This window comes from Metopolophium dirhodum, chromosome 5 (assembly GCF_019925205.1).
Source record: "Metopolophium dirhodum isolate CAU chromosome 5, ASM1992520v1, whole genome shotgun sequence".
In the NCBI taxonomy this organism is placed as follows: Eukaryota; Metazoa; Arthropoda; class Insecta; order Hemiptera; family Aphididae; genus Metopolophium; species Metopolophium dirhodum.
The window spans coordinates 7,074,184-7,093,473 of NC_083564.1; the positions used below are offsets into that span (position 1 = coordinate 7,074,184).

General features: G+C 34.3%; 3 protein-coding genes across 3 annotated transcripts in view; 2 read left to right on the forward strand and 1 right to left on the reverse strand.

Annotated features, from left to right (window-relative positions):
• Positions 1-11,538, forward strand: part of LOC132945934 (sushi, von Willebrand factor type A, EGF and pentraxin domain-containing protein 1) — a 64,527-nt gene extending 52,989 nt beyond the window's left edge. The window contains exons 4-20 of the mRNA XM_061015770.1: positions 3,102-3,311; positions 6,280-6,375; positions 6,471-6,593; positions 6,743-7,033; positions 7,144-7,293; positions 7,404-7,583; positions 7,694-7,879; positions 8,197-8,318; positions 8,406-8,646; positions 8,739-8,912; positions 9,232-9,411; positions 9,520-9,756; positions 9,830-10,009; positions 10,094-10,267; positions 10,336-10,515; positions 10,585-10,693; positions 10,762-11,538. Coding sequence (XP_060871753.1) covers positions 3,102-3,311; positions 6,280-6,375; positions 6,471-6,593; positions 6,743-7,033; positions 7,144-7,293; positions 7,404-7,583; positions 7,694-7,879; positions 8,197-8,318; positions 8,406-8,646; positions 8,739-8,912; positions 9,232-9,411; positions 9,520-9,756; positions 9,830-10,009; positions 10,094-10,267; positions 10,336-10,515; positions 10,585-10,693; positions 10,762-11,002 — 3,074 coding nt within the window. The 3' untranslated portion in view covers positions 11,003-11,538. The remainder of the gene's footprint in view (positions 1-3,101; positions 3,312-6,279; positions 6,376-6,470; positions 6,594-6,742; positions 7,034-7,143; positions 7,294-7,403; positions 7,584-7,693; positions 7,880-8,196; positions 8,319-8,405; positions 8,647-8,738; positions 8,913-9,231; positions 9,412-9,519; positions 9,757-9,829; positions 10,010-10,093; positions 10,268-10,335; positions 10,516-10,584; positions 10,694-10,761) is intronic.
• LOC132945936 (mitochondrial import receptor subunit TOM20 homolog) lies at positions 3,734-15,447 on the reverse strand. Its single transcript, XM_061015773.1, has 2 exons — positions 15,118-15,447; positions 3,734-5,226 (listed from the first exon to the last, which is right to left on the reverse strand). Exons 1-2 carry the CDS (start codon positions 15,124-15,126, stop codon positions 4,717-4,719), a joined length of 519 nt encoding a protein of 172 aa, XP_060871756.1. The 5' UTR covers positions 15,127-15,447; the 3' UTR covers positions 3,734-4,716.
• Positions 15,448-15,558: 111 nt separating this feature from the next.
• LOC132945935 (myosin regulatory light chain sqh) lies at positions 15,559-19,020 on the forward strand. Its single transcript, XM_061015772.1, has 4 exons — positions 15,559-15,855; positions 17,344-17,542; positions 17,616-17,845; positions 18,680-19,020. The coding sequence occupies exons 1-4, from the start codon at positions 15,574-15,576 to the stop codon at positions 18,782-18,784; spliced, it is 816 nt and encodes a 271-aa protein (XP_060871755.1). The 5' UTR covers positions 15,559-15,573; the 3' UTR covers positions 18,785-19,020.
• Positions 19,021-19,290: the final 270 nt, after the last annotated feature.

A 19,290-nucleotide genomic window follows, 5' to 3' on the forward strand; every position in this document is an offset into this window, starting at 1 on the left:
TATATAAAATATAAAAGGATACCTATAAGGCTATAACTAGGATATATATTTCAATGTAGTAATGTAAAGCCATAATAATATATATGATGAGCCAAAAACTCACAACTTTTTTCGGTTTTTTCCTGTATATAATATATAAAAGTCATAAACGCCATACGTGCCTATATAGGAGGGGAATCATTTGGGGTTGACAGGGTGCACCTACTTTGGCACAACTATTTTTTTTTGTCTCATTGACCAACCACAAAAATTACAAATGCGCTGTTGGCCAATGTATTAAAATTATGAGACCCATAATGCGTACCTATATATACCACATGTACCTATGGAAGTAATGTAATATTTATTATTTATAAATGTATGTTATTGGTAGGTATATACATTATAACAAAAGCTATTTCCAACTTTCAACTTTCTAATTTTTGTAATTCATTAAAACATTAAATATGTATAAGGCGTATAACCATTAACCATTTACTGACTCACTGTCATAGTGTCATATATACAGACATATACATATACATAAAAATATACATGTAGGTACTTTAATATGGTCACATTTATACAATGATGAAGCCAAAGTGGTCTGCTAAAATGTTGGCACCCCTATAAAAAAAACTTTTATAGCGCCACTAATAGCTACTGTTATACCTATTCTAATATCAAACTGTTTCCCTATTGTCTACCTAGTTGTACTTATAGATACATGGGTCACCACTCACCGGTGTATTTATATACATACGTTTCTTTATAATATTTCTATGGTACTACCTGTACTATACGTCTATACCCGTCGATCATATATACATATTATACTTCAAAAGTTTAACGACGATTCCCGATTGCTTGTGCCTTGTGTACTGTGGTGTATTTTTTTTCCGCACGCATGTTAAACGCGAACGCACGTCTTTATGTAGGTAGATACCTAACCATCTATATACTATTTTAATACCCTACATACTATACCGGCTAACTCGACGTTTCTGTGTGTCGTATTAATTAATGTTATTTGTTTTCTTCTTCGTGTTGCGTATCGCCCACGAGTACAAAAACGAACCGGGAAATGTATTTTTCTCCTAAAAAAAAGTTGTATTATTATATAACCGCAGTGTACCTATAATACAGTATAATTTTATTATTATTATATATATCACACATTCACACTCGTATAGGAACGCGTGTTTTTTCGATTACGAAACTACTCTATATTATGTTCGTACTTCGTACGCAATATCAACATATTACTATTATTCATTATTATTATGCAGTACCTAGATGCAACATCACAGACGCTCATCTCATGCCAATTATCCGTTTGAAAACATTTTTTTTTAATGTGAACGTTTATTAACGTACCTATATATTTAACAAGATTTTTTCACATTTAAGTATTTGGGTTCCTCGTTTCTGCGTTTCGTGACGATTGAATTCCAATAATATGTACAATAATTTCATGCTTGTATAGGTATTATCCATGCATAATTATGTTATCATATGCATAGGAAATTGTACTTACCCTACCCTAACCTAACCTAACCTATATACCAGCATTTTTTGTCACTCATTTGCATATTTAGCTGCAACCTAATTGGTTCCCAAATACCTGAACATTATTGACATTGGTCCCAGATAAAGACGCTCTAATTGAAACATTATATTCAATTACGAAGTACAGAAAAATTTCTGGACTATAAGACTAAAAGTAAAAACAGAAAAGGAAAAATGTTAATAAAATTAAATTAATAGATTGGAAATAATAAGAGTAATATTTGTTAGGTACTATACTTGCGTCTTGCATAATATTGTAGTCCTATAAATACGTATAAAATGGAAAATGCTCTTGACATAAATCGGATATATCTTCCGTAACAACCCGGGAACCAATTCAGATACACCGGTATATTTTCTAGTCAATTCTCTTGTCAGGCAGGTTTCTTTTCACACTTGGTGTAGGTATTCTATATTTCTACCACTTAAAAATCAAGTTATCGTAATAAACAGTTTTGACAATTTTTACAATAATTTCTGCTTCTAATGGATTATCGAGACGTCATTATTTATAATACATTCTAGAAAATCATTTTTATGATTTAGTTGAATTATATATGGGACATCAATTATAGCCAATAGGTATAGTATATAATTCAATTTCAACCTAGTTTGGTGGCTTATAAACTAAGACGTTTCTTAATTCCAAATTGAAGTGCCTTAATAAAGAAAGCACTCTAAATTTTAATCCTTATAAAAAGTATTTTTCGTTCTTACTTTTCTCATCGTGATTACCGACTTATCGAGTTTCAGCACAATAGACAATATATATATATGTACCTACTACCTACCTAAATAACAACCAACAAGATTGTCCAAACCACATCATAGCTACATATTTTTTTACAAGAAATACCTACCTACCTACCTACTGTTTGATATTATATTAGTTAACTTCTTCTATAGAGTGGATTAAGAAAAGATTTAATTTATAACAACAATTACGTCTCGTGAGAAGTATAAGTTATTACGTTTTAATTATAAAGCCAGCAGTAAACAATAGTTATAAATTATAATTGTTTACATAACCGCGGTTCAATAATATCGAATATAGTACTACAGATACATATTTAACTAGGTCGATGTTTTGCTTTTTGTATTTCGTAATCGTTTGCAGAACTGTAGGAGGCGACGTGAGTTCTAGCAAACAATTGAATTTTTTGACTATCATCTATGTATAGATAGTATTCAAAGTTTTTCCTACCCTTAAACTTTACCGAAACTAGTAGGTAATTTGATTTTTTAAATATTTAAATAAATTAAAAAGTAGCTGGTATCTCAAAATTATTAAGAAACACGAAAACAACGAAAGTTAAAATATTGTTTACCAATAAATAGCAATATATTTTAGATTTTAACGATTGTGGTGGATCTTTAATGCTGTATAGGTACCTACAATAACAATTCTCCTAAACCGCATCAAACAACAAAATAATAAATAATTGCAGGAAAAAATCGTTGACACGTCTTTAGATCACTCGTGGCCCGTCTTATATGTTATTATGATTATTATTAATGTAAAATATATAACACGACCGTTTTCGGATCCACAGGTACCAACGTGGCTGTGCACAAGCCGACCAACCAGTCGACAACGGCCAGAGGTGGAAGTCCGGGAAACGCCAACGACGGCGACCCAACGACAGTGCACGACGGCCGGAGGTGTACGGAAACGCTCAAAGAACCATCGCCCTGGTGGTCGGTCGACTTGCTACAACCGTACCCGGTCCGGGCAGTGTCCATCACGACCAGAGGATGTTGTGGTGAGTATACCTATATAGTAATATAATCACTACCCAAACACGCATGAGACGAAGTCAAACAAATGTTATTAATAAACATTAATTGTTTATCCAAACAGATCGTCGCTCGCATTGTCACCGTATCTGATCCGACCATAGTTATTATATAAAAAGAATCTTCAATCTTCTAATGCTCATATTGTAAACAACTAAAAATTAGAATATACAACGATGCGACCAGATAATATTATATTAGGTGATATATTCGCGGTACTTACTATAATAGTTACCAGTAATACTAGTATAGTAGTATCGATACCGGTAGTAAAAAAGTTCCGGACTTCGGTATCATCTACATTTGAAATATACAGTTAGACCTACGAATAAATTATATTTTAAATATTTTTCGTCAGACACGAGTACCTAACAAAAAAACAACAATATGGTTTCATGTAAATTTTTATTTAAATTACAAAAAAATGGCGTATAATATTATTATTGCTTTTAATATTTCTCGATTAAAATATAAACAACGGCCCGTGGACGAGCGAATCTAATAAAAAAATAACCGTCCGAATTCATTTCACATCTATACTACCCCGTGTGCACACGCGCGTACGGGCTATAACTATAATATATAATATATATTTTATTAAACATTTTTTTACCTATATAAACGGCAAACGTATTATTTTCTAGGTTAGCCGCGTATTCGTAATAAAAATAATAATAATAATAATAACATTATAACAGTGTAATAACGACAATATGACGCAGTTTTTCGTGAATATTTTTATTTGATAATATAATGTTTGCAACGGGACATCGCCTATACATAATGATAATAATTTGCAGTGACAGTAAACGATAGCGTTCGACTTTATACAATATTATTTTAATTTGTACGATATGAAAAATAAAAACACGATTACGCGAAAACCGTCACCCTATAAAATAGTGCTAGAACCCCGACACCGACCCCGAACACAGTGTGCACGGTGTATATACCTGTCGGCGGTGAAACTACTGGCGACCAACGACCGATTATTGTTGTAGGGCTAAAAATTACTTATATAATAATTATTATTACTATTATTATTTATCATGTATTATAATACCGCTGCACAGTCGTCGTCATATATAAATAAAATCTCTTTTCTACAGCGACAGTCTATATTTTTTTTTATCTAAGAAATTTATTATTGGAAATCAAAAATATAATAATCAAATTACAATATTACATAAAAACGCGCAGGGTGGAGTTGTGATGGTGTAGGGAGGCAGTGTATGGCTCCCCCCCGGTGGGGCGGCGTCTCTATACGATATCGTACACTGCACACGCGCATTACAACATAATAACATTATAATAATATTATCATCGTAACGACGAAACGACTTATTAATAATCGACAAAAAAAAAGAAACACTACTCGACGTCGGACACGTCCAGCTCGCTGATGACCGGACCGCCGAACGACGACGGTGGCTGTTGCGGCTGCTGCGGCGGCGGCTGGCGGCGCATCAGGTTCTTGCCCAGTTCCGGCAGCTTCTTGATGAGCATATCGAACACGGGGTCGGGCAGCGTGCGCTGCAAAACGTTGAGCAGCTCAGTGGGCTGGCCGCACACCACAACCGCGTTGGCAAGGTGCTCGACGCCCCGGGCCGCGTCGCCTTGTTCCAAGTACGACTCTCCCATCTGAACCTCCTGCAGGAAGAACCGCTGCACAGCCTGCTGGTCAGTGAAGTCCGGGAACGCCGACTTGGCGGCCCGCGCCGCCAGCTCGTGTTCCTTGGCCATCAGCCGCTTCTTGCGCAAGTTCGACTTGAAGTGCGGGTCGCTGCGACGCTTCCGGTCGAAGTAAATGCAGTAGCCGACGAAGCACAGGCCCGCGATGCCGGCCGCGGCCGCGCTGATGGCGGTCTTCGAGACCTCGGTCTGTAAACAGTAAAAAATAATAGTAAAATATATCAGCAAAATAATAATTATTGTTGGTTCAAATGCAAAAACCGGACAACACGACAAACGAAATCCGTCGGCAGATTTCGATATAAATACGCTTAGAAAACCCAAGGACCCCGAGCCCGAGTTTTGACGCGTACCTATATAACCTAATTGCGGTTTAGAACCGAAACGTATTTGTTGATACGATCTTTTGACCGCGCGTCGGAAGGTTGCAGCAGACAGCAGTGAACTTACGTGGTGTGTGTGTATTATAGTTATAGTTTTTATACGAATGCGACGTGTGACGTTATCAAAAGAATACTACAATAACAATAAAAAAAATGAATCTGTGTAGGAGACTGTGCATAATATCATATACTTATTATGGGACGTACAAATGGTACCTCATATTCGTATACAGAAACTAGTTTCGAGTAACGATGGTAATGAACCTGACGCCGTCGCGCTACTGCTGTATCGCCCACGACTTTTTTTTACACTACAACTCGTACGGTTAAACGTTATTGTTCGTATACTAGCAATCAGAATATTATAACTAGCGAAGGACATATTTGCCCTTCACCAGACTGCAGTGCAGTAGAGGAACATGACTATGTGGATCATTTGCACGCCACACCCAATTTAATTATTATATTTTTTTTATGTACAACACCATAATATAATAATTATAATGGGGAAAAAATACACACGGTCAAATCCACTGTACCCAACTACATACATTGAACCTTGATACAATAATTCTCGGAAATATATATATAGTTTCCTTCAAACTAACCGTTGAGTACTCGTGTTTATTTTCTTGCAGAGCTCAATATGCACAATAATTATAATTTATTTCAACCCTCTCCCCCAACCAGCCCACATACCCAATGACCTTTCTACTAAACGCGGACAATCGACCGCGATTCACAAATTTAATATAATATCACGTATTTATTATTTGTTAGTGGTTATATCTACTGATAAATTATAATTAATAAAATGTACTTAAAAAATTGACTAACGAAATATATATTGTGCATACAGGTCATCAACCTTTGCAGGACATAGAGATCAGGGTCGGGAATAGCAGTGCGGAATTGCAGAGAAACCCACTGTGTTCTTGGTTTCCAGGAACAATCGGTAAGTTTTTCTTAGATCTAATATAGAGGGTAACTCACATACAATAAATCAAAAAACTCTCACTGGTCGGTCTGATTATACGACTTTTTTTTTAGAGGAAGGCACGACGAAAATCCTCAGCTGCGCGCGACAGATAGTTGGACAGCACGTGTTCCTACAACTGGTGGGCGTCGAGGGATCGCTGTCCCTGTGTGAAGTTGAAGTCTATTCCACTGAAGGTTAGTTTATGCCCTTTATGGGTACCTACATTTATTGCGGAGTAAATAAAAAAATTAACTTTTGACCGTAACCTGACGTCATAATGTTATATCAGATTTTTTTATGTATAACACTATATATTTTATTGTCGTGTTGAAACTGTTTATAGAATTTTCCATCGATCGCTGCGCGCCGGGCAGTTCATCCGCACAAACGGACGTGGCCGTTTTCGACAATAAGTGTTACGAGTTCAACGTGAACCGGGGCGCGTCTTTTGCTGAAGCCCGGCAAAAATGTCAAGCAACCGGCGGCGACATCGTGTATGGTTTCCGCGGGTCATCGTCCACGTTTCTGGCCGCAGAGCTCGAGCGGCGGAAATCCAGACTCAAAACCCAGTTGATATGGATCGGTGCACAAAAAGAACCTGGTCTTACGTCCAGGACGTGGAAATGGGTCAACGGTAAGGACATTATCATGTTAAAAATTACACGAATATTATTATGATCAGGACGGGGAACGAGACGTATATATACATAATAATATTATACCATTTCGATTTATCTGCCGCAGGTGACGTGATAACGAAACCTACGTGGGGAAAAGATCAACCGAATAACTACAACGGTGAACAGAATTGCGTGGTGCTCGACGGAGGCCGCGAATGGCTGTGGAACGACGTGGGATGCAATTTAGACTATTTACATTGGATTTGTCAATACAGTGAGTGTGTCGATACAACGCGTAACTTAACCCAACCCGTAGAGAGAGGTTCCCCACACTGACAATAACAATTTAAAAAATTTAATTTTCACACATTTTTTTATGCGCAGCACCGACCACCTGTGGGAGTCCCGACGTCAAGGTGAACAGTACGATCGCGAGCCCGTATACGTTTAAGGTGTCATCGGTGATTGAGTACGTCTGTCCGGAAGGGCACTCCACACAGGGTTCAGCCAAGAGGACGTGCGGCTCTAACGGGTTTTGGACCGGAACGGCGCCGACGTGCAAATGTAAGTATGACGGTAACCCACAGCCCGAAAAAATCCAAAACATCTGATAGATCATTGCATATCACGATTTACTAACGGTATACCTATATAATATATATATACATATACAGATGTCGATTGTGGGCCGTTGAACAGTATAGAAAACGGCACCATCACGTTGGAAGACAACGGCACGACGACGTTCAAATCAACCGCCAAATATACTTGCAACCAGAATTACAGTCTGTCAAATGGCGACGCCAAGAGGACGTGTACCGAAGACGGAAAATGGAGTGGACGCACACCACAATGTCTATGTACGTACATATAATAATACAGAGTGGGCGACGCCGCAAGGCTGGACATAAACGTGTTATAATAGGGCTAGGTTAAATTTAAATTATTTACTTAACTCTGTATTTTATTTTTTATCAAGTAACAACATTTTTTCCAACCGAGTTAATTATTAAGAAATATTGTATGTTATAATATAATGTATGAATAATAAATATATATATAGTTGAGACTATACAGTATACAGGCTTTTAAAAGATGATTAGGTTAGGCATAATATTGGGATATCTATATAAATGAACACAATTTAAGTTAATTATATTTCAATTTTTGACTGCAGTCGACTGGTGCGGAGACCCGCCCGAAGTTCAAGGAGCGTCCGTCACCGCTACAGGTCGCAAAGCTGGATCCGTTGCTGTCTATTCGTGTCATCAGGGATTTGTGGCCGTCGGCGGGCAACAGGTCAGTGTTACGTCCGCCGTGCTATATGCTATTCTGTTTTTACTGGGATTTTATGGTTTATTTATTATTATTTATTAATCTATGAAGGAGTTGAAATGCGGACTCGGAGGTGAATGGTCCGGCAAACCATTGGTGTGTCGGTTCGTGGACTGTGGACCACCGCAAATCATCGAAAACGGACTGGCTTCGCTAGTAAACGGCTCCACAACGCACGGTAGCATCGTCGAGTACACGTGTGAACAAGATTACTGGCTACAGCCCCACACCAGCCGCCGACAGATCTGTACCAAAGAAGCGAAATGGTCCGCTGACCCACCCTCGTGCCAACGTCAGTATAAAGATTACATAATAATAATTGAGTCGTTTTTGTTAAAAAAAATACTAATCAAAAAATGTTTTGCGGTCTTCTCGGGCCGATAGTTATCACGTGTCAAGAGCCCGAGGTGCCTACCGGAGGTTACGTAGTCGGCTACGACTTCAATATCCACTCGAGCATCGAATACCACTGCGACCCCGGTCACAAATTGATCGGCACGACCACGTTACAGTGCAACAACAACGGCGAATGGAGTACGACACCGCCGGAATGTCAATGTGAGTTTAAATAAACAATAATTCGAATATAACGTGTGCGTCATACACACAAAATGTCATACTTATTGACAACAGCGATTAATTTTGCCAATGATCACGGTAGTGTGCAGGTCAAGGTTTCAGTGGTTTGACACTATTAGCCGATTGGTTACCAATAAATAGTGGATTTTATTCGAGATTTTATTAGCTGGTGATCACATTTAGCGAAATTCGCTGTATTATATTATATATGTACACATATTATCCGTGACACGCATTTCAGCCTTATACTCATAGATATGTTATAAATTATAATAAAATGTACCTATGTTTGACGCAGATATTGACTGTGGTAAACTCACGCCGCCAGTTTACGGTACGTTGCACTATTCCAACGACTCCACACACCTCGACAGTGAGGTTAAATATAGTTGCAGTAACAACTACAGATTGACCGGAACAGCGATACGACGTTGTCTTGAAAATCAAGCGTGGAGTGGGACCGCACCGAAATGCGAAGGTAACAGACACATTATAATTATTATTTTGTTGAAATAATTGAGAGGGGACAGTAACTACGGAAATCGATACGAGGTGTTTGAAATTTATTTTTGGTTTTTTTTTTAAGAAATAAGATGTCCGGAACCAATTTTACCAGAACACAGTGTATTATCGGTGACGGGTAACGATCGTTTATACGGACGAACTTTGATAAGGACTTCGTCTGATGCTGTTTCAACGTCTACATACAAGATTGGCGCTCTAGTAAAATATCGCTGCGAACGAGGATACAAAGTCGTCGGCGAACCGATAAGCAATTGCGACGACACCGGTTCGTGGACAGGCGTAATACCACAATGCGTTTGTAAGTCTTAATTAATATTATCAGTAATAATAATAAGTATTCACTCGGTATATATTTTAAATTCAATTTTTAGATGTCGACTGTGGAACTCCCGAGAGTATCGACAACGGAAAATTCAATTTAGTATCCAACGTTACGTATTACGGTTCGGCGGTGTTGTACGAGTGCGACGATCACTTCCAACTCGACGGACACGGCAGAAGATTGTGTCTTGAAAACGGCACGTGGAGTTCGGAAACGCCAAAATGTCAAGGTAAGATATAAATTATAATAATAAAATATATAATCAAATCCAAAACACAAAATTAAAACTTATGTATTTCGACGGCATCTGAAGAAATAAATTGTGACGAGCTCAAGAGCGAAAACAGTCTCTCGGTGAGGGTGGCATCGAGAACAGTCGGAGGGATAGCGGAATACACGTGTCCGCGAGGATATTTCACGATCGACAACACTACGAGGCAATGTTTGCCAAAAGGATCGTGGAGCGGGAGATCACCGACGTGTCAAAGTAAATAATAGTAATAATAACAACAACAAGTTATTCCCTAATAATTACGATATTTTTTTTAACTTTAGTGGTCGATTGTAAGCATCCAGGTCCGATCGAAAACGGTAGAGTCATAATAATGAACGATACCACGACATATAACAGCGCGGCAGAATACCACTGTGTACCTCATTTCCAAAGAATAGGTCCTTACATGAGAAAATGTTTGGACGACGCTCAGTGGTCAGGAGAACAACCATATTGCCAGTGTAAGTTAACACTAACCGTATGCCATAGTAAAAATAATAATAATAATAATAAAATTATTTTTTTTGTAGCCATAAGTGCAGTAATAAGTGACACCAGAACCTTAGGTCTAGCTGTTACTGTTGGAGGCGGCATTGTTTTATTCCTAGTCATACTTCTTGCCTTAATTTATTTAAGACTGTAAGTATTTTAAAAATTAACATATAAAAAAAAATATCACCCAAAATCAATATATTGTGTTTTATTAGAAAACGGCCAACTCCTGTAAAAAATACAGAAAATGTAGAAGGAGCAGTACGCAAAGAAGAACAGAATACAGCAGTCATGTCATACGCTTCATTAAGTGACGTACAGAATCATATCTATGATTCGGTAACAGACTACACATATGATGAACCAAACAGCTACTATGAGCCATCACCAGTCTCTAAAGCAAAATCAGACCACTCTGGAGCCACTGTAACAATTAACGGCGTAGCTATTCGATAATGTTCCAAATTAATGGTTTAAGATAATTTTAATATTTTTTATTATTGTAAATATAAATTCATATTTAATGTACAAAGTTAGAAATATTATTTAAGCGGCAAAGTAACACATTTTAAAGAATGGAGAATAAAAGAACTCGGGTCGTTTGTGTACCTATGTAAAAGTTTAAGTTGATTAAATATTACTATATGAATAAACTTAAATTATATTGTTTATAAAAATATGTAATTATTATTTAATTTGTAAAAAAAAGTGAGCTGTGAGTTATGTTAAATAAGTCATAATTAATATAAGTGTTTGAAGTATTTTTTGTAGTCTTGTGATCAATTATTGGTTGGTTCAAATTTCAATTTTAACTACTTGTATTTGTATATCACAATAATTATGGTTAATGGAATAAAATAAAACTTAATTATTTTGTCAGAAATGCATAATAATGAATGATATGTATCTTTAATATAATCTATATAATTTGTATTACCTACCTACCAAGTTGAACATTTTAATGTACAATAAATAAAATGAAAGGAAATAATTAGTTGTCCTTAGTTGAATTAAGTTATAAAAATTCAAAGAATGTAAAAATAATCAAAATGACATTTAATGTTTTTACTATTCTAAATACTAAGATAATACCTGCTTAATTACATAATATTAATTCCATGAATTTAATGAGATGTTAAGTGCATTATTAAATATTTAAATCTGTTAATTACAAGGATAAAAATAGAACATATATAGTATTTACTAAATACTCAATATAGAATGGCACCCAAAATAGAGAACTGGTATAGGAAAGTTTAAAAAGGAGGAGGACCATAGCATAGTTTATTTTATAGTGTAAACCATAACTTACTAATCTACAACATATTTTGGAATCAAGAAGAGAAACTATTAGCATAGCTCATGTTATGAATATAAAAAAAGAGGTAAGAGTTCAAGAACTAAAAAGAATAGTTGCTACTTGCTGAATATAACGTACAAAGTAATGAAAGGCAGGGTCAACTTTCTATTTAACAGACTTTATCAGGGTAGAATTGAATCATTATTATTGTTTACTGGTTAAAGGAAATTAGTTAATTGATTTCAAATTAAAAACGAATCAATAAAAGTAATCACTAACTATCTTGATATCTTCTTATCTACATCACATTAAAAACCATATATAGGTATAACCAGGTATAACATATTATACATTTATAATAAGCTTGTGTAATAGTGTTGAATAAATAAGACAAAATAATAACATACAGGGTTATTATTTTTAGTTAAGATAATTTATTTTGTATAATGTACCTCTAATGGTTGGTAAAAAAAAACACATTTTGATCAAAATATTATTCTGCTTCAGGTAACAAGTATAAAAATGTTGGCTATCATTAAAAAATTAAGAGATGATAACTGAGTGGTTTGAATCAATCAACTTAGGGGTGATAAAAATAAAAACAATTAAAAATATTAAAATTGCATGTACCTGCCTAAATTAGATTTTCAAAAAAAAATAGGTACTTTTTGAATTATTGAGTGTTCAGTGTTGAAATAATCATCATGTATATTGTATAGGTAAGGTAAAACCTCGGGTAAAACTTAAATTATTTATTAATTCACTGCCCTAATATCAAATATATTTTTTTAATAAAATTATGGTTTAACATATCCAAATTTTTCATACAAATGTTTATTTTTTAAATTATTCTGAGAAAATAAGAAATGTCGATTGGGAGTCCATATTTAGAGAATTTAGTTGGTGACTATTATAATAGTGTTATATTAGGCTCAAGGACTCTCAATAGTTTATTTCCTTTATTGTTTATACAGACCACTCTATAAAGTATAAAAAAATTAATAAGCCTGTTAAAATCCCATATGTTTTTGTTTTATATAGGGTATAGCTATCCCTGATTTGTATATTAAACAAATCAAAATTATAGTAATTTAGAATGTATTTAATCAGAAATATTAGTAAAGTAACAAGTTACAGCTAGTTTTGGTGTTTATATTTTAAACGTAGAGCAGGTTACTTATCTATTTTAATTACGGTAGCAGGAAATCTAAAGATTTATCAATTAAAAGTTGTCCGTTGTAATGTAAACCTATTAGTATCATTATATAGGTTAAATAAACAAGTATAAGGTACTCATAACATACAATTTGTTGAGAACCCACTACATGACACTAGTACACTACATTCACTTTTTGTTCCGCATATAGTGAAGTGAATTTGTAATGTATACTCTCGAGCTCATACATCTTATATATGTAATATATCCATACTAAGCAAATATAATACCCATTACTCATTAATATTTAATAGCAATAATAAATTATCTCGTAAATTCTAGAACAGAAATATATATTTTATACTCTATAGAATATGTATATAAAATATTCTAGTACCTACATAGGTAAATAAGGATTTATTAATTTATAGAAATAAATATTATAAATATTATTTGAGATGCCATTTCATACTTTGATTAATACCTATAGGCTATAATATATTTATATTATCAGATGTATCATTTCAGCTTTTGGTAATGAGGGGATTTAAGAAGGGCATAAAACCGATTTGACAATTTGAAAAAAAAATCAAGATTGTATTATCCTAGTACCTAGCTATAAGTATAATTTTCTGAAGTACAAAATAGGTGTAACTGTGTGAGACGATACTATGATTCACTAGACTACTAGAATGATTTGTCTATATTGGGGTAGCGGGGTCTACACCAGATGGCAACTACCAGAAATGTAAATTCACCACATTTTCATCTATTTTTAGAGTTTTAACATTTTAAGCGATAAAAAATCTAGCCAGTGCATCCCAAAATATAAATATACCTAAATTATTTAAAACTATACTATATATATAACTATCAAAAAATAAAGTTTCATGTTAACCAATTTTGACATAGGTAATTATAGGGGTAATTATTATTGAATAAGGAATTACGGACTTTCTATGCATTTTTTTGGGTGAGGCATAAATGGGGGCATAAAACGCCCAAGTATTACATCAGGCACCTTCAGTTAAAAAATTTGACATCATGAATTTTGTTCTTGACAAGACAGGTATTCTATGGGAATACAAGATACATATAGATAGCAGAATAATATCACAAGGCCTACAAGTGTGTAAATATGTAATAAACACGATTATAAAGAACGATCTTTATAACTGTGGTAATAAATACTCAGAGAAATACTTTTTAGGTACCTAAGATAGGTGTATGATAAACAATGTTTCACTCTAATAACTATTGACTTATAGAAATTTATTAGGTTTTTCAAAAAGGAAGTAACAATGAACATCATAGTTTTTTATTTGATGTGAAGCAAGTAGTCTCGAAAATAGTATAGTATTTTACTACAATTTTCAAAAAAATACACCTCGATGTTTTTTTTTTTTTATGTAAGATGATTATTTCAACTATTTGTTTTATCGCTCAAAATCACTATGAAAGAATAGGTTTAATGTTTAATTTAAAATTTAGGTAGTGTACCTAGGTGCGTAAATTTCATAAAACTGTAAATGTATAGCCCCCAAACGTTTTAATCCAAAATCCGTTCATACTCGAAAATAATATTATTATATCGGCGGGTCGAACCGTAGCAAAATACACAAAACATCGGGGGACCTATATACAGGTCAAGAATAACAATACTAAATATTCCCGGACAGCGGGAGTCTCATCCGTACAGCAGCCGTTTTCGACGACTGGGAGGGTCAAGGTCAATGTTACACTACGAGCACTACGTTATTTGGACCCCAACGACGGCAAAAAATCAATAGCGCAGGGCTCCAGAAACAACGGTCTCGGTGCGCGAGACGGGGAGGGGAAGGGAAGGACGGCGGTTCGCGGCACGAGTGGACCCGGCGGCGTTTGAGCCGAACGCGGTATCCAGCGTCTTAACATGACCATATAAAGTATCATTCGGAACCCGAGTCGAACTTTCACGAAGCCGTTGCCATATAAGGCAAAATACGTGTTTAATAGCGCTTCGTGCCGGCGTCGGACGAGGTTTTTTTCTACGATTTTATCCACGCGAGTTTGTTTCTCCGCCCGCCCACGCGGCGTTTAATAATCGTTTAACAATTTCGGCGGGTATTCACTTACCGTGATCATGGCGAAAGTCCGCGAGTGGCCGTCGACGTCCAAATCCAAACACGCGCCAAACTATCGTCTGTGGGCAGTTCTCGGGGTGGTGTGTCGTTCGCTCGTCGGTGCACCGCTGCTGGCATATGAGAGACAAGACGAAATCGCCCAAGAAACCGATCAATTCATTGCACGTGTGGTGCCGGGTCTGGACGACGAATCAAAGTCGGGAAACAAAATCTAAATTGTTAGATACTATGGGACAGAGGTTTATCGAACAATATACCGGAGTCCAGACGGGCAGAGAATATCGGCAAAACACACGGAAAAGGGGGAAAAAAAAAATAATGAATTCAGTGTGTCCACATTAGGAGTGAAACCGACCGGTGGTATAGTCGGCCCTGGTCGGCCTCGATCGGTTTCCTCCGCGCGCGATAACGCCTCGTCCGCAGCGTCCTCTTATCGCATCGTCACCGAATGCGTTTAAAAAACAATAATACCACCAACAGCTACTCGGCGAGAAATCGACCACCGCCCGCCCGCCAGCCCGTCCGTTACCGTGACTCACGCTGCCGTCGCTTCGTCCATTCCATAGAAAAAAGATTAAATTCGCTCGTACCACGGCCATCGCTCGACGGACTCATTCGCATTCCGTACGTCAAACGCTCGCTACTACACTACGACGTGGCCCCCGCCGACCAAACGCCCAGCGAAAAACCATTTTTTCCTGCAATCCGTTTCTTTTTAGACTTCAAAATTGTGAGTATGCTGCGCGAAAACACATCTAGCCCATGTGATGACTACCCACGTCGCGATAATATTGACGTTTTGTTATTTTTTTTTATCGTTTGGCCTACATTAATGTTTTAATCATTTGACGATTGTGTCGTTTCGAACGGTTTCTCTTCGGCGAGTTTGTCCTAAGTCGGTTCTGAGACGACATGTCGTCGTGGTCTCGTATGTGACAAACAAAAAAACGTCCTTGAAATTTCCGTATACGGTTTACCTATTTTTCTGAATCTTAATTATAGAGAAAATAATTACAAAATATTTTTAAGATGATAATATTTAAAAGTCAACAGGTAATAATGTTGACATTTAAATTATTTTTAATCATTTTTTAACTACATTCCATTTAACCGATTGTTAATAAGTTAAAAAATATTTTTTTTTCGATAACAGTGTTAATGTTATATAAATGTCTAAGAAATTTCAAATGAAACAACAATTAATAATATTTACACATTTTACCTATAAATTATAAACAATATTTTTTCATATTGTGAATAGACAACAAAAAATTTTTGAGCATTGCACTGTTACCTATATTATTCCTGATATTATTCTTTGTTTAATAATTATTTTATATTATCTAAAAATGGTAGAAAAAAGACATAGTAACGAGAGAAAAACATTTTTTAGACATTCTCTTGAGTCTCTATAATATAGTATTGAATGTTATTTAACCCTACTTTTACTTTTAAATGATTAAAAATGTTCTATATTTTAAGGAATATTTTCTTTTAGTAAACCTATCATAAAAGTATGTAGAAATTAGCATACTTAAATGCAATTTCATCATTAAGTTTTCTAATCAGGTAAAAAGAAATTGGGTCTTCTATATTACTGACATCAGATCATATACAGTTGAGAGTCATATCCAATTATAGTTTTATCACCTAATTAGAAGATACTAAGGTTAGATTATGTAAATATTTAAAATTCTCGAATCAACAAACAAATTTCCCAAATCCTGGTTTTTTAGACACTGATGCGTGCGTGCGTTCTAGGATTAAGTTTTATATTAATATTATTATGTACATTAAAGAGGTCAAAATTGTTGCAATTTAGTGATGACCATAAACGGCATAAGCAAAAGTTGTATTGTTGAAATAAGAAGTATACATTTATTACATATTTTTCTTATAATCTTACATAATACCTAACTATAAAATACCTTTAAGAATGTCAATGAATCATTCATATTTTTGTCAGAAATACCTATCTATGACTCATTTGATTAGTTAGTCAATATTTTTTAAAACAATTATAGGAATAGTGCAATTTTAATATTATAAGCATATTAAATAAGTGAATAATTTAGAATACAAAGCCTTTTACATTTTAATATTGTCTGAAATAAAACAATTATTTATTTATACTGGAACAAGTGATGAATTCAGTAACTTTAATTAGCATAATTTGCATGATTTTTTTTTAATTTAAAGTTGTATTATTTTATTTTAGAGCGAATCAAGCATGTCACGGAAAACGGCAGTGAGGAGGGCAACCACAAAGAAACGAGCGCAGCGCGCTACGTCAAATGTGTTTGCCATGTTTGGGCAAGCACAAATACAAGAATTTAAGGAAGCATTTAATTTGATAGATCAAAATCGGGACGGATTTATTGATAAAGAAGATTTGCATGATATGCTAGCTTCTTTAGGTACATTTATTATTCATATTATAAATATTAAACAAAATTAAATATATTTTATGAATATCAAATAATTTTTTAGGCAAAGATCCAACTGATGATTATTTGGAAGGTATGATGAATGATGCGCCTGGCCCAATTAATTTCACAATGTTTTTGACATTATTTGGAGAAAGACTTCAAGGTACAGATCCTGAAGATGTAATAAAAAACGCCTTTGGTTGTTTTGACGAAAACAATGAAGGCGTAATCAATGAAGAACGTCTGAGAGAGCTTTTAGTTACTATGGGAGATAGGTTCACAGATGAAGACGTATGTATTTTTAATTACAGCTTAAAACAAAATTATTAATGTACTATTATACATTTAAACATTTATAAAATACAATTAAAAAGCTACTCCTGATTTTTTAACTTCAAAAACAAAATCTAATAATTAAGATGAATTTACTAGTGATGTAGGTATAGCATTATTGCTTGATGTAGTCTTAATCTTTTTTCTCTTGTCCATCTTTATCCCCATTAAGTTTTGTTATTTATTTTCAATGCATATAGCTTTCTACATCATAGTAACATAATGCAGGCAAATGCATGCGATTTCTATTTGGACCATGCTGTTCCACTGCAGTACAGTGCCTGTATGCAGCAAAGTACAAGCTGTCTTGTTTTTCCCTGCATACAAATCAGCTGGGACATGTCGTTAATTATTTAGCTTTGTTGATCGTATGAATCTGTAAATTGTTATTAATTATTTAGAAATTTAGATGAATGTCTAAAACTGCAAAGTAATTTGAACGGTTTAAAACCAAAAGTCCAGAAAGTTACTCTTGTAATATATAACATAATATTGGTAGTGTATTTAATCAGGATCCGATTTGTGTTAGTTTTTTACTATAATTTATTAGATTTTAATATTACACTCAATTGTTGTTTACTATTTATCAATAATCCTAAATAAATTTTCAATAGAAACAAGTTCTTTATCTCATTTTGGAATTAAAAATTATAATGTAGACATAATACATCAATATATATATGCTTTAAAATTACTTGTAAGGTATATAGTAGGCTAGTGCACTTAATCTATGATTGTCAGTGAAGAGGTTCAATTGATTTTGAAATATGATTAATAGATTTAATTTTTCAGGTCGATGAAATGTATCGTGAAGCTCCTATTGCCAAAGGTATGTTCAACTATATAGAATTCACACGTATTTTGAAGCACGGTGCAAAAGAGAAGGATGAAGTTTAATTTTATTTTTAGATAAAGTAATATACTTTATTTATAAAATGTACTCAAATAACATTAAAATAATATATTTATATTTATCAAAAATTGTATTATTAAATAATAATTCAAACTAAATAATGGGTGAAATAATTATTTATTAAGTTTATTTATGTAACCTTTTAAGTTTTATATTTTATTAATTATTCATAAACATTCATAAATAATGCATTTATATTATACAATTTTTTTTTTCGTTACACGTTCTTACGATTTTTTTTAATATTATCTTTTTTATGGTTATTTAGAAATATGTTTTTTATACTTACATTTTTACCTAACCTGTCCATGGTAAATTATCCTTATATTTAGATATAAATTAAAAATTCACTAACTACAACATACCTCTATCATATCTTGATATTTATTTTATGCTTAATGTTCAGTGTTTTGCGTAAAATATTTTAACGCAAGTCCGTAAGTGAATTAAAACAATAATTGTATAGATTATTTAATTCTTTAATTTTAAA

Excerpts from the sequence above, each read along its gene's own strand:
- LOC132945935 (XM_061015772.1), top strand. The coding sequence starts at position 15,574 with ATGCGTTTAAAAAACAATAATACCACCAACAGCTACTCGGCGAGAAAT. Across the intron at positions 15,856-17,343 it reads TCTTTTTAGACTTCAAAATT|AGCGAATCAAGCATGTCACG; the intron begins GTGAGTATGCTG and ends ATTTTATTTTAG. Across the intron at positions 17,846-18,679 it reads ATAGGTTCACAGATGAAGAC|GTCGATGAAATGTATCGTGA; the intron begins GTATGTATTTTT and ends TTAATTTTTCAG.